The 13,727-nt window shown below is 34.7% G+C and overlaps 1 protein-coding gene and 2 long non-coding RNA genes across 11 annotated transcripts; 1 reads left to right on the top strand and 2 right to left on the bottom strand.

Annotated features, from left to right (window-relative positions):
- Positions 1–1,677: 1,677 nt before the first annotated feature.
- LOC140991499 (uncharacterized) lies at positions 1,678–4,766 on the bottom strand. 9 transcript variants are annotated; one of them, XM_073461481.1, is made up of 7 exons: positions 4,557–4,719; positions 4,357–4,415; positions 3,836–3,879; positions 3,501–3,629; positions 3,260–3,412; positions 2,447–2,555; positions 1,678–2,073 (listed from the first exon to the last, which is right to left on the bottom strand). In XM_073461481.1, exons 3-7 carry the CDS (start codon positions 3,866–3,868, stop codon positions 2,039–2,041), a joined length of 459 nt encoding a protein of 152 aa, XP_073317582.1. In that variant the 5' UTR covers positions 3,869–3,879; positions 4,357–4,415; positions 4,557–4,719; the 3' UTR covers positions 1,678–2,038. The 9 variants fall into 9 exon arrangements, with proteins under 9 accessions (XP_073317582.1, XP_073317581.1, XP_073317579.1 ...); XM_073461480.1 differs by having other exon boundaries at positions 3,836–3,918; positions 4,557–4,718; XM_073461478.1 differs by lacking the exon at positions 4,357–4,415 and having other exon boundaries at positions 4,557–4,766.
- LOC140991504 (uncharacterized) lies at positions 1,678–11,975 on the bottom strand. Its single transcript, XR_012177923.1, has 2 exons — positions 11,184–11,975; positions 1,678–1,811 (listed from the first exon to the last, which is right to left on the bottom strand). It is a non-coding gene; the product is annotated as an uncharacterized lncRNA (long non-coding RNA).
- Positions 3,836–4,178, top strand: LOC140991502 (uncharacterized). The gene is made up of 2 exons (XR_012177922.1): positions 3,836–3,925; positions 3,965–4,178. It is a non-coding gene; the product is annotated as an uncharacterized lncRNA (long non-coding RNA).
- Positions 11,976–13,727: the final 1,752 nt, after the last annotated feature.

The raw sequence follows: 13,727 nt of genomic DNA, 5'->3' as shown, positions 1-13,727 counted from the left end.
ATTTAAAAAATTATTTCACAGACAACCTAAGCTTTTGAAAAACCCTCGAAGCACTGTTTGAGATTGTAAGCATAAATCTTGTTAAGAATTTTCAATGCCCATGGCTCATATCATACGAGTGTTGATCTGAGCCATATAACCAGATTCCTAGCCGCCATTGGATAACATCGAAAAAAATCAATTGCTAGAATACAAGTTCCAGCATCTCAAGTGAAGTGATAAATCATTCAAAAGCTCCAATATTTCAGAAGACCTAAAATGGCACAAATGAATGTATCAGTTTTAAAAATCTCGAATCATGTAGCTACGTGGTTTATTAAGCAAAAGCATAAATTGCCCCACAAATTGAAGATTGGAAAAACATTTCCAGTAATCAAGACTGCAAAACCAAAAAGAAATATGTTGCATCGAGATAGAATCAAAGATCGTAAGAAAGGAGGCTCACTTGTTCAGTGGACCGATCACATGATGCTGATATAGCTGATCTCAAGAAGCATTTTATAATTATACACTTCAACATGCATCAAGAATCCGCTTAACCAACGTACTAACAAAGAGATTTAAAGCCAAAATGTCAAATAAGAGAACTAGAAATAATCATGAAAATAGTTCCGCATTCTGAAAACATATTTCATGTTGGTTTACGCCCTCTCTGCACCAAAATGCCATATCCTCAAAAGACAACATCCATTCCAGTTATTCAAGAGCCTTTCAGTAATAACAAAATTTGCTGAATGCCTCTTGAATAACTGGAATGGATGTTGTCTTTTGAGGATATTGTCATTTTGGTGCAGAGGATTTGTAACTTTCAGAAAAGTAGAAGCTTTGTGTCAGGCTATGCATATTTGACGAGAGCTCATATCCAAACTACTTTTGGAAAAGCTGCTCAAAGTTATTAATCTTTCGAGTTACAGCCAGCCTGACCGTATCTAAGCACCTGAATTCACCATTCAGTATCTACTCATGCAGTTTAATCATGCCAATAAGCCACATTATATAGATAATGAGGCGAGTCCCAGGTTTGGACAAACATGTCCTAGACCGCCGTCGTTGCCATCCTTAGGATCTCTTACGCCCAAGCATAGGTGTGAATTTTATAGTACATCAAAGCATAGTTGTCAATAGGGTAGCCCTCGCTATAGCGAATAGTGTGACGAAGCGACACCGCATCGCTACCGATCGCTACGCGTCATGGACTTTACAATAGCGCTCGCTATTGGCACTACAGCGACAATCACGATAGCTGAAACAGCGGCGCTATTGCAAAGAGAAGTTACATGCTTATTTTCTGTCCTTTTTTTCTCTCTAATTTTGATTTTTTTGGCATGTACTTAATTCGGTTTTTGCTGAAACTTATATTTTTCTGCATTTCTTGCTTTATTTTTTAGTCTTCTATGATATTTCAACGAAAAAACTTAAAATATTTTCAGATTTTAGTATTTTACAATTAAAGTTGATGAAATATTATGCTGGAAATTAAGTTTTTTGAATTGATATTACTATATGCTATATATTCTATATTTATATACTTGTGACGCTTTACTTTCAAATAAGCCTCGCTACGCTATTCGCTAGGCGCTATAACCACGGACAAACTTTGCGCTACGGAGCGCTATACGCGATTGACAACTATGCATCAAAGAATAAGTACTATGTACATTTCTGCTTACAAAAACGTTAATTCAAAAAATAAAAAAATACATAAAATCTTTTTAAAATTTGTGTACCACACAAATTCCACGGCTATTTGGAAATAGTTATATAGATAAACAACAAACACGATATATTTGCGTAACATAGTTAGGTCAAACCTAGTAATAGTCTACTATTACAACATTGAAATTGAAATTGATATATAACGTAGTGCACGATAATATTTCACTCGTAAATCTTCAGAACTAGCAAACCACATAAATTTGAAATTAAGTCAGATGATAGAAAGTGTTTTCTTATATCAAACTCCATCTTTAACGTCAAAAGCATCCGAAGACCCGAAGAACACTCACTTACACCATCAGAAGAGCCACCACTGTTGTTATTAACAACAGTCAGATCCTCCTCCTTGCAAGCTTACTGCACAAGCATAAAAAGACTCCCAAAAACCACAGATTTATAATAGAAATAAAAGAAACCATTTACGTCGAAAATGAAAAATTCATTAGCTGGTTTTGTTGAGGCACGCCACTAAATTAACATTAGCAGCACAATCAACATCCCAACCATCCAATCACGGTCCCCATCACTCAAATTTTTACCAACAAATAACATATAACTTTTAAGATTATCAGAATCCAATTAATCACATATCATGTTCATGATCTGATTAATCATATAACCCGGTAATAAATAGGACGAATGCCTTTCAAACCTAACAAAATCTTAAACCTACACATAACAAATACTCAATGAATGACCAATGAATAAAGCATGAAACATGTCAATGCACGATTTTGTGGATGCATTGTACCGCGTGCGAGGGTAGTGAGCTTCCTTGCTTTGAAATGATGCGGCAACATGATTTCCAACACCCTCAATCGTATCACCATCCTAAAAAACTTCAAACAAAAATCAGCTTCCAATTTTCTTATTCCTATGCCAACAAAAAGATGAACAATGCTACATGGTATAGCTTTGATGGTACAGTTGTACTCCTCATTCACCTATTTAAAACTATATTCCAAATTATGAATTTGATATTTTCTTCATGCTTGGTAGAGGGTTCGACTCATGCTCAAGTGTAGCCTCACTCTAGCATGACATAGCACCAACGCACAACCCAAATAATCTTCAAGGATTTAGTGATTTACTTGAAAACACCCTGCTCCCTACATCCAGAACTTGTCGACCAGAGTGAAACATATCTCTGCTTTGTCTTTTATCTTTTACCTATGTCCATCCCATATCTTATGGTTATTGACTATGAGACGGCAACTGAATTAGAGATATAATCACATAGCTAACATTCCATTAAAAGAAGCCGACCATCCCTAGTTTGAAAGATGAAAGGACCCAGTGTATCCAACTTTCGTGATGAACATACAGACTAAGGATTTTATTTAGTTTTGATTTGGTTTTAATCTCCACACTTGGCACTTATACTAAGATGGAGTGTTCAAGATTGTGAACTAAGATATTTTGTTAGGTATCTCCATCAGCAAAACACGTAACATTGAACACTCGGATAAACCGGGAACAATGATAGCATAGAACTCAACTAAAACAGTAACAAAAATTGAATAGGGAAAAATGGCGCATGTACCATGATCTCACAAAGCAGTACATCATCAAATAAGACAACACCTCGAAAAAGACGGCACTCATCAGTTTCAGCATTTCTTGCCCTGAATGTCATGCAGAAAAATACATTTTTGCGGTTTAACTTGCAAACTTTCTCGAGTTTGAAATTCTTTTGCTGCAACCAACCCAAAAATATGCAAAACAAAATGATTTCAACTATTCAATAAACAAAACGGTTAATAATATCAAATAATTTGTCTAACTTCTGACTGATTGTAGGAGTCTAAGGCTAGTTCCGCCAAATCGCTGACGTCTTCCGTATTAGATTCATCAAGCATTGTCACCCATGTAACGCACTTAGAGTCACGTACAGTTTGATATTTATCGCACATCTGTCAACAAATTTAAACAATGGTTATTGTTCGAAGGTCATGCCTAAACATGATGTATGTACATTTGATATAATATAGAGTATTAATCCCAATAATAATGTAGTAAGAAGTTTGAGGCTGACTTTTCTTTCCTCGACCATAAAAAGAAAAATACATGAAATCCGGATTATTGAATCCATTGGAATAGAAAGCAAGGAACAACTTACCATACGCAGCTGCCAATCCGATATATCTCTCATTGTAATAAAGCCTGCAAAATTAGGACCCCTTTCAATTGAATCGACTTCCACTGAGCGGTGCCCATCAATATCACAAAATTTGCACATTATTATAAGATGAAAGATCGAGCAGAGTATTCTTCTTCATTGAAAGCTCCTAAGCGCTATAGTTAGTTTATATAAAAATAGACACGCTCTAATACACAGGAATAAATAACACAGCAAGAGCATTACTTTAAATTACATGCACGAGGCTAAACCATATTAAAAAATAGATCATAGCTTCCCGATTAATATCATACCACAACTATACAGAAATTTCATGAAATAACCAGAAGCTTCCTCTATTACACCGTTACACTTCCTCAGACAATCGCAAGCACATCAAGATAAATCATTAAAACAAAACTGGTGATATTGAAAATCATCAGAGACTCGCAAACATAAAATCATAAAGGACTAAAATTTATAAATCAATCAGCAAAATGAAGGTCAAATTGAAAAACAACCTGAGAAAAATCTTGATGAAACTGAAACAACGACGAAATAGATCTCAAAACAAGAAGAACTGCAGAAAACAGAGATTACGTATGTGGAGGAAATGTGTACCGCACATACACAGAGAAATGAAAATTTAGATATCGGAAAAACAAGAAACAAAGAAATCGAAAGAGAGCGAGTGGCGGAGAGATGTAAAGATAAGATTTACAGAGAACATAGGCAACGGCGGAGTCGCGTGCTAGGGTTTATCTCCTTCCCTCCGAGGTCACTAGCTTTGATCCATTAGCGCTCAATGTTTTGTTCCATGGGCTTTTGTGTGGTTAAATTGGGCAATCGAATGGAGATTGAGTTCCTAGCCGCCCACTTTTTTTTTTTCTTTTTAATTAAATAAAATGTTCACACAACAAAAAAAGGCTATTTGATTTTCAAGAAAGACAAGATCTGTGCAGTTATCATCAAATATCTTCATGTTCTGATCGTCCAAATGTAGTAGACCGGTGAAAGACGACCCGAACCGGGAATGGTTAAAATTTGGATGCATATTATTTTCGTGTGGGTGTTATATAAAATTGGTCAAATCCTAACAATTGATCCTGCTGAGAAGGTAGTATCCCATCTTAAGATGGAATTTTCCAATAGACCGTGACAAAGAACAACAGAGGAGTATGTATGTGCTTTTATAATTCAAGGAATGACGGTATAAGCTTTATTGAACCATGTCGAAACACTTTCTACGGTCAACATGGTTAGGGTTGTAAACGAATCGAATATGACGTAAATTTAAATGCTAGAATTCGGTTTGAATTATTTTTATCGAGCTCGATTTGAATTTCCGCTCGAATTTATTTTGAATTAAAGCTCGAGTTCGAATTCTGCTCGAAAAGATTCGAACATGTTCGCAATTTATTCGAACTATTGCTGGGAAAACTCGAAATTTGTTTACTTAATATATAATTATATTATATTAATAAAATATTTAGCCTCGTGAGTGGCTCACCAACTGTTGAACAAAATAATTTGAGTTCCAAGTAGACGCCCGTGAAGTAATAGGGTATTATTTTACTTGGCATTATCACCGAAGTCGTATCAAAGAAATTAGCGAAGTATTTGGCCGGTTCAACGAAGGAAAACCGGTCCGGAATTAGACCGATGCCGAAGTAAAAAAATGTTTTCTACCTCATCGATTTTGTAAAGTGCAAAAGTAATGGCTAATATATAACTGCATAGATTACATTGACTGACGAAGTAAATGTGTTGTATAACTTCACGGGTTTTGTTTTATTGTAAGTTGAATTAGCGACGGTGTGAGCCAGAGTTCGTTGCTAATTAGCGACTGGACGGTCTATCTCAAAACCGTCGCTAATTAACGACAGTCTTTTTCTATATTGTCGCTAATTTGCGACGTACTTCCCCAATACCGTCGCTACTTAGCAACGGCCTATCTAACAACAGTCGCCAATTAGCGACGGTTGTTCTAAAACCGTTGCTAAATATATTATATTTTTTATAAAAATTTAAAATTATAATTGAATAAAAAATATTTTGTTTTATAATTATTTGTATTTTTTAATAATCTCGTCAACATATCTGAATATTATATTTTTAAATTTGTTCATAATCTTATCAAACGATTTAACTTTACAATAAAATAAACAAACAACAAAACTAAATTTATGATCATAAATTAAAATTTGAAGATAAAAAATTTACCTTAAAAGCGAAACTGAATCGCCCAGAGAGAAAAATGATCGAATATGCGAAGGGGAGCGGAGTATAATGAAGATATTTATAGGCAATTTGTGACGGTACTGTAGTCGCCATTAGCGACAGGTTTAAAACCGTCGCCGATTTAGTTTAGCGACGGATTAATTGACACTCGCTATTAGCGACGGTTTAAATTAATCCGTCGCTAAACCATATCGGCGACAATTTTTAAACCCGTCGCTAATGGCGACATTCATAACACCGTCGCTAATTAGCGACGGTGTACTTAGACTGTCGCTATTTTTAAACCCGTCGCTAATGGCGACAGATTCATAACACCGTCGCTAATTAGCGACGGTGTACTTAAACTGTCGCTAATAGCGACAGTTTTAAGGTTTCTATGAACCGTCGCTAATAGCGACAGTCAAAACAATTAGCAACGTTTTTACGCTTGGACACTTGGTAAGAAAGGAGGTTCACTTGGTCAGTGAACCGATCACATGATGCTGATATAGCTGATCTCAAGAAGCATTTTATAATTATACACTTCAACACGCATCAAGAATCCGCTTAACCAACTTACAAACAAAGAGATTTAAAGCCAAAATGTCAAATAAGATAACTAGAAATAATCATGAAAATAGTTCCGCATTTTGAAAACAGATTTCATGTTGGTTTACGCCTTCTCTGCACCAAAATGCCATATCCTCAAAAGACAACGCGCTCTGTGCACCAAAATGCTATTAGCGACGGTTTTAATTTATCCGTCGCTAAACCATTGGCGACGGTCATTTATAAAACCGTTGCTAATTAGCGACAGTGTACTTAAACTATCGCTAATAGCGACAGTCTAAACAATTAGCAACGTTTTTACGAAAACTGTCGCTAATTAGCGACATTTTTATCCGTCGCTGAAATTTGCGACGCTTTATTTAACATCACAACCAAAACTTTTAGATTTCAAAGACATCACAATTTATATTGAATGGCGAATTAATATATTTAAATGACATCATTTTTTTTGTATTGTAGTTAAGTAACTAACAGAGAACAACTTCACAATTATTGAGTTGTGGTGAAATAAATTCTTTATTTAACTTCGACACAATTTTAATATGACGAGTTATTTTGTATTTTATTACTTCATCATTTAATTTAGTGTTGAAGTAAATAATCATATTTTATTGCAATACAATTTTAATTTAACGAAGTAATTCTTGATCACTATAACCACACTAATTTAATAAAGTAGTCAAGTAAAATCATAATTTTAATTTTATCAAAATAATTTAATTAATATATAATAATACCACTATATACACACATACACACATATATCCGCAAATCTCAATCTCTTTTCAATGAGGATCTCGATGGATTAAGAGATAATTTAAGAGAAATTAATTAAAATTATGGTTCATTTTTTTACTTCACTAAATATAAATTTCAAATTTTTTAAAACTTTTTACTTCATCAAAACTACTATGTCGAAGTAAAATGTTACATAAAATTAGAAGTGAAGCCCATATTTTTTAAATTGTAAAGTAAAAAATAATGTTTTACTTCGTCAGTATTATTACTGAAGTTGATTGGTATATACTACTTCATACTTAATAATCGTCGAAGTAACTTTGGCAAAGTAAAAACCAGAAATTCTACTAGTGTATTTTTAGAACAAAATATTTTTATAAATTTGATAGATTTTTATTCTTTTTAAATTCTTCCCAATTCAATCGATTATGATCTTTTAGTTTAGTTATATTATAGAATATTGTAAATTGTCATCTCAATCAATATTCTCACAATTTGGTTGAACTATATATAAATATAATTCCAAAACTATTTGTTTACTTTTTACTTAAATCTATTTCAGTTATTCAAGAGCCTTTCAGTAATAACAAAAATTTCAGTAATAACACAAATTTCCAAATTTTGTTATCACTGAATGCCTCTTGAATAACTGGAATGGATGTTGTCTTTTGAGAATATTGCCATTTTGGTGCAGAAGATTTGTAACTTTCAGAAAAGTAGAAGTTCTGTGTCAGGCTAAGCATATTTTATGAGAGCTCATATCCAAACTACTTTTGTAAAGCCCAGGAATTTAATTCGCGTAACCTAAGTGCATGTAATTTAGGATTATTATTTTTAAATATGTACTTAATTATTTTTATGCATTTTATACATAATTCATGTATGATAGGATTTAATTCATGAATTTTTTTAAAGTTCACGCATTAGGGATTTCAGATGCATTTCACCTTCGAACGAGGATCAGAGTCCGAAGATTTTTCAGGAAAATTACTTTTATTACACGACTTATTTTTATAAATTAATTTATAGTGTTTTTAAGTGTATTTTTCAAAACTTGGATTTTTGGGTATTTTTACCCACGTGATTCTAATTTGTAACGGTACGCAAATTTTATCAAATCGGGGGACTTTTTTAGGGTTCGGCTATTATTTTCAAAACTTTTTCAACACGAAATATTTTTCGAGAGTGAGTTTGGGCTTAATGGGCCTACTTTTTAGTTTTTAGGGCTTAATTATCTTTTTAATCTTTAGTTAAACAATTTAGGCCCATTAACTAATATTTTATCTATATAATTAACCCTTAAACACCATTTACGGTTTAGACTTTGTACCAGCCGACACCCCATTCAGTGCACCATCTCCCTCTCGTTTTCATCAATTATAGCTAGAGGCCCCATCGGTTTTCCACTTGGTCTTGCAAAGAAGTTCTTTCGGCCTTCATCTCGGGTCCCTCACGTGTGTGCATCATTTAAGGCATGCTTTGTATCCCCTTTGCTGCATCATTCACGTGTATATATATATATATATATATATATACCTGATGTGTGAAACTATTTGATCGGTCCTTGAGCAGGAAGAATTCTTTTTGGTTTTTCATCTTTGCCATGCATTTCTCTTAATTGCTACTCACGATTTCTGATATGTGGTGCAAGGGGCTGTTGTATAAGGCTGTCAAGATTCTGTACAGAGCGGGAGTGTGAGGCGTAGGCGCTGGAATGGGAAGTGATCGGGTTTGGTTGGAAGCGTGAAGGGCTGTGCAGATCGGGAGGTTAGTGCAGGGGTTCGGTCCTTCTTTCTGCCACGCCAGCTGAGCGGGGGCCTTCTCCAGCCCTGGACCAGACACTGGTGGGTCTGAGTCAGGGTCTGGAATGGCTCGAGCCACGCTGGAACGGAGGGAACGAACAACCGAGCAAGGGTGAGATGGGTTAGCCGCGGTAGGAGATCCTTGGTGATTCACGGTTCTTAGAGGTTAGCGGCTTGCATGGGGCCTGGGGCGTGGGTCTGGTAGGTCCATTAGGGTCTTGTCGTGGTCCCTAGTAGGTTGGGTTGTGGCTGATGCGAGTTTGTGCGAGCAGGGAAGCGCTAAGATGCGAAGGGTTCATTTCGGGTTTGGAATAGGGAAGTTGCGCTTTTCCAGCAATTTCCAGCAACTGTTAAGGGTTTGCCTCGTGAGTTTAGGGGCTGGAATTGTTGAGGTTTAGGACTCTTAAGTGTCTAGTAGCTGTGGTAAAAATTTGAGAAAGTTTTGGTTTAATTTCGAGTCGATTCCGGTTAAAACCGGGACCTTCGTCCAAGTTTTAAAACGAATCGGTTAAGTTATGAATTTGACTCGAGTTTACATCTAGGAATACTTTTAAATATGTTTTGGGACATTTTAAGAAGTTTGGTAAGCTTCGGGTAAATTTTAGAGCTCCAGGGGTGAAACGATAATTTTTGGGTTTCCAAGGGCAAAATGGTCATTTTACACCCGGGGTGAGATTTTGGTCCTTGCAGCACCCTGAGCACAAATTATGATATTTTAAATAATTATGCATCATGTTTACAATTTTTAAGATATTATGATAATTACGATGCATGCTTGGTTTAAAGAAAAAAATTACGTATATGCATGATTTTATTTAAGTGATGAACATGTTGACACGTTTTGAAGAAAGTGATTTAGTTGTGATTAACACGATGACATGTAAGGCCCGGACTCAGTGGGCGGGTAATGCCGTCGCTGATGATCCTCGCCGCCGGGTACCGCAGTTACACGTAGATGAATTCATCGACTGACATGATGACATGATAATTTGAAAGTCACAGCTAATGAACGGAATTAAAATTAAGATTTTGACACATATATGCTGATACGATGATACATGCTATGATTATTATCATGTTTTGACAGGTCACGGTTACACATACGATATGATATCATGATGAGACATGTTTTGACACGTTACGATATTACACGACACGCTTATGTTCATGTTTTTAAGATCATGAAATGTATGTTGATTATGCTATTTTTCACTGTTGTGTGCTACGTATATGTACTTGTTATTACTGGTACAACTGTGTTGAGTCTTTAGACTCACTATGCTTGTGTGATGCAGGTGAGCATTTTGATCAGGGGACTGGAGGTGCCGAAGACTGAGTAGGCAGGCGGGATGTGCGGTGACACGACCCGAGGACCATTATTTTTCCGCATATTGATTCATGTGTTTTGAGAAGAGTTACGCATTTTTATATGTTGATGATTTACGATTTTTACACGTTTACGTTTACATTGATTTTGGACGACGTTAGTTATTTTTAAACTGCGCTACTTTTATTGGAAAATAGATACGATTATTTTAAATGTTATTTTGTAATTGCGAGCTTTTAAAAAAAAATATTTCTGCACTTTTAAAACGATAGACGTTTCAACTTTAGAAAAAACTGTTCAAAGTTATTAATTTTTCGAGTTACAACCAGCTTGACCGTATCTAAGCACCTGAATTCACCATTCAACATCTACTCATGCAGTTTAATCATGCCAATAAGCCACATTATAGATAATGAGGTGAGTCCTAGGTTTGGACAAACCTGTCCTAGACTCGCGTCGTTGCCATCCCTAGGATCTCTTACACCCAACCATAGGTGTGAATTTTATAGTACATCAAAGTATAAGTACTATGTATATTTCTGCTTACATAAACGTTAATTCAAAAAATAAAAACATAATATATAAAATCTTTTTAAAATTTTTGTATCATACAAATTCCAGGGCTATTTGAAAATAGTTGGATAGATAAACAACAATCACGACATATTTTCGTAACATAGTTAGGTCAAACCTAATAGTAGTCTACCATGACAACATTGAAATTGAAATATAACGTAGCGCACGATAAAATTTCACTCGTAAATCTTCGAAACTAGCAAACCACATAAATTTGAAATCAAGTTAGATGATAGAAAGTGTTTTCTTATATCAAACTCCATCTTCAACGTCAAAAGCAGCCGAAGCCCCGAAGAACACTCATTTACACCATCAGAAGAGCCACCACTGTTGTCATTAACAACAGTCAGATCCTTCTCCTTACAAGCTTACTGCACAAGCATAAAGAGACTCCCAAAAATTACAGATTTATAATAGAAATAAAAGAAACCATTTACGTCGAAAATGAAAAATTCATTAGCTGGTTTTGTCGAGGCACGTCACTAAATTAACATCAGCAGCACAATCAACATCCCAACCATCCAATCACGATCCCCATCACTCAAATTTACCAACAAATAACTTCAAACTTTTAAGATTATCAGAATCCAATTAATCACATAACACGTTAATGATCTGATTAATCATATAACACGGTAATAAATAGGACGAATGCTTTTCAAACCTAACAAAATCTTAAAGCTACACATAACAAATACTCAAAGATTTATGTGGTTCACCCAATATAGGCTACGTTCACGGAGATACTGCAAATATTTATTATAGAGAGAAAATTACAAGTGTATACAATAATATACTCAATATCTCGCAACATTCAACCGAGTATAACCGAGAAAATAATTTCTTTAACTTACACAAAAAAACACTCAACACTCAAGAAACTATTTTTTTTCTTTGTTTCGTTCTCTAATTTACAATGTTGAAAAGCTTTGTTGGTATAATAAAACCGAGGCAGCGAGAACTCTATTTATAGAGCTCATCTTAAATGTGAAAGCGTGTTTCTATTGTCAAAACTCCTTAGTTAAAAAAATTTCTACCACCAACCATTCATATTAATGATTTTTTTGTCGATAGCCACCCAACATTTAATAAATGCAGGAAGGTGGCATCTCACTTAGTACTCGGGTACTTCTCCCACTACAGGGAAATGACCCAGACTTGACCACACATGATTTTCACAATAAGCCCACTTAAAATTGGTCAAATCTTGACATTGAACCTACGGAAGGTATAGCAAATACCAAACCATCCATGAACTCTGGATCACATGTTGAAAGGACAAGCAATATTTATTCTAATATGTTTAATATGAAAATATATAATTATGAATTTTTATTATTATTAGTTGAATATAAAGTAATTAATAGATTTTAAATTGTAATAGTATTTTTTTATTTCTAAATATAATTAATATAAAGATAGAAAATTACTTTGATGATTTATTAATTTTTACACGTTTTTTTTTTATTGTGTTGTGACTACCATTTAAAATTTAAATTTTAAAATTTTAAAAAATAGTGGGTTTAATAGGTCCAATCATGTTTAGCAGGACATGTCTAAAGTGATCGTACTACGTTTGTCCAAACCCGTCCTCGACCTACCTATTGTCATTCTTAGGGTCTCTTATGCATGAGGATATGTGTGAATTTTATAGTACATCAAAGTATAAGTACTAAGTAAAGTGATTGGGAAATAAAAACATACTATATACAATCTTTTTAAAATTTGTGTATTTAAACATTGAAGATAGAAGACATTTTTCAACATATTATCGTATACAATTATTGCAGTAGTTCGATTTTTGCTTCAACAATTGAAAAACTAGATTGGTTTATGCTCTTTTTGAATCAATCTGGCCTAACTAAATCCAAAACATCAAAATCAAACATGTATAGCCGTCTCTTACCTGGTTTCGCCTTCTGGATGACCGTTCCGGCTTGGGAAGGGAAACACGACGATTGCGCCATAATTTTCAGTTGTGTTCTCTTTCATTAAAAGGCTTGGGATCGGGTTTCGTAAAATGAGATGGGCTGGACAGGATTGGGAGTTTTAGGCTGCAAAACGTATGGATTTGACATTTGATGGGTAATAATAGCCCAAAATTAAGCTTAGCCCAATAAATGACCCATTAACTCTTAGGTCCAACTAACTTTGAGCTTTTAATAAACCAAAACTCATTTTTTTCACGGCAAAAACTTGTGTTTGTCGTATTTTGTAAGACGAATCTTTTTAATCATTTTTATCATCTAACCCACCCGGTTTGCTCCTAATTTAAGCAAACCAGTTAATTTGTGATAGGCGGATTGACCTTTCTCACAGATTAAGATCCGTGAGACGGTCTCACACGAGACCTACTCTTTTTTCAATTTACTTACAAAAATATTCTCTTTTTATTTGACTGCCAGGGAATAAGTGATGTAAATCGTGAGACAGATTTTTCTTATTGTCCATCTAGATATTTTGGGGCCTGGTACGCGGGTATGCCTAGTTCTACTTCTTCATTACTACATAAATAATGGTTTGGGCTCCAAGAACATCTATTTTCATAGTTGATGTTACATTATTCTGACTGTTTTCATATAATTTTACACCTTTAGGTTTCTTCTAGTTTCAGCCGCCCAAAGCTCAGTATCCTGGATGAGAGGTTAAAATTGGATCC

Source organism: Primulina huaijiensis, chromosome 13, assembly GCF_012295235.1.
Source record: "Primulina huaijiensis isolate GDHJ02 chromosome 13, ASM1229523v2, whole genome shotgun sequence".
NCBI classification, from domain to species: domain Eukaryota; kingdom Viridiplantae; phylum Streptophyta; class Magnoliopsida; order Lamiales; family Gesneriaceae; genus Primulina; species Primulina huaijiensis.
This window is presented reverse-complemented; position numbering and strand designations above follow the sequence as displayed.

What these genes read in the sequence shown, in the direction of transcription:
- LOC140991499 (XM_073461473.1), bottom strand. Translation starts at nt 3,955, where the DNA reads ATGTGCAAATTTTGTGATATTGATGGGCACCGCTCAGTGGAAGTCGAT. An exon ending in ACTCCTACAATCAGTCAGAA is followed by an intron (nt 3,413 to 3,500) that starts GTTAGACAAATT and finishes GGTTGGTTGCAG; the next exon opens with CAAAAGAATTTCAAACTCGA. An exon ending in TACAATGCATCCACAAAATC is followed by an intron (nt 2,074 to 2,446) that starts GTGCATTGACAT and finishes ATGCTTGTGCAG; the next exon opens with TAAGCTTGCAAGGAGGAGGA.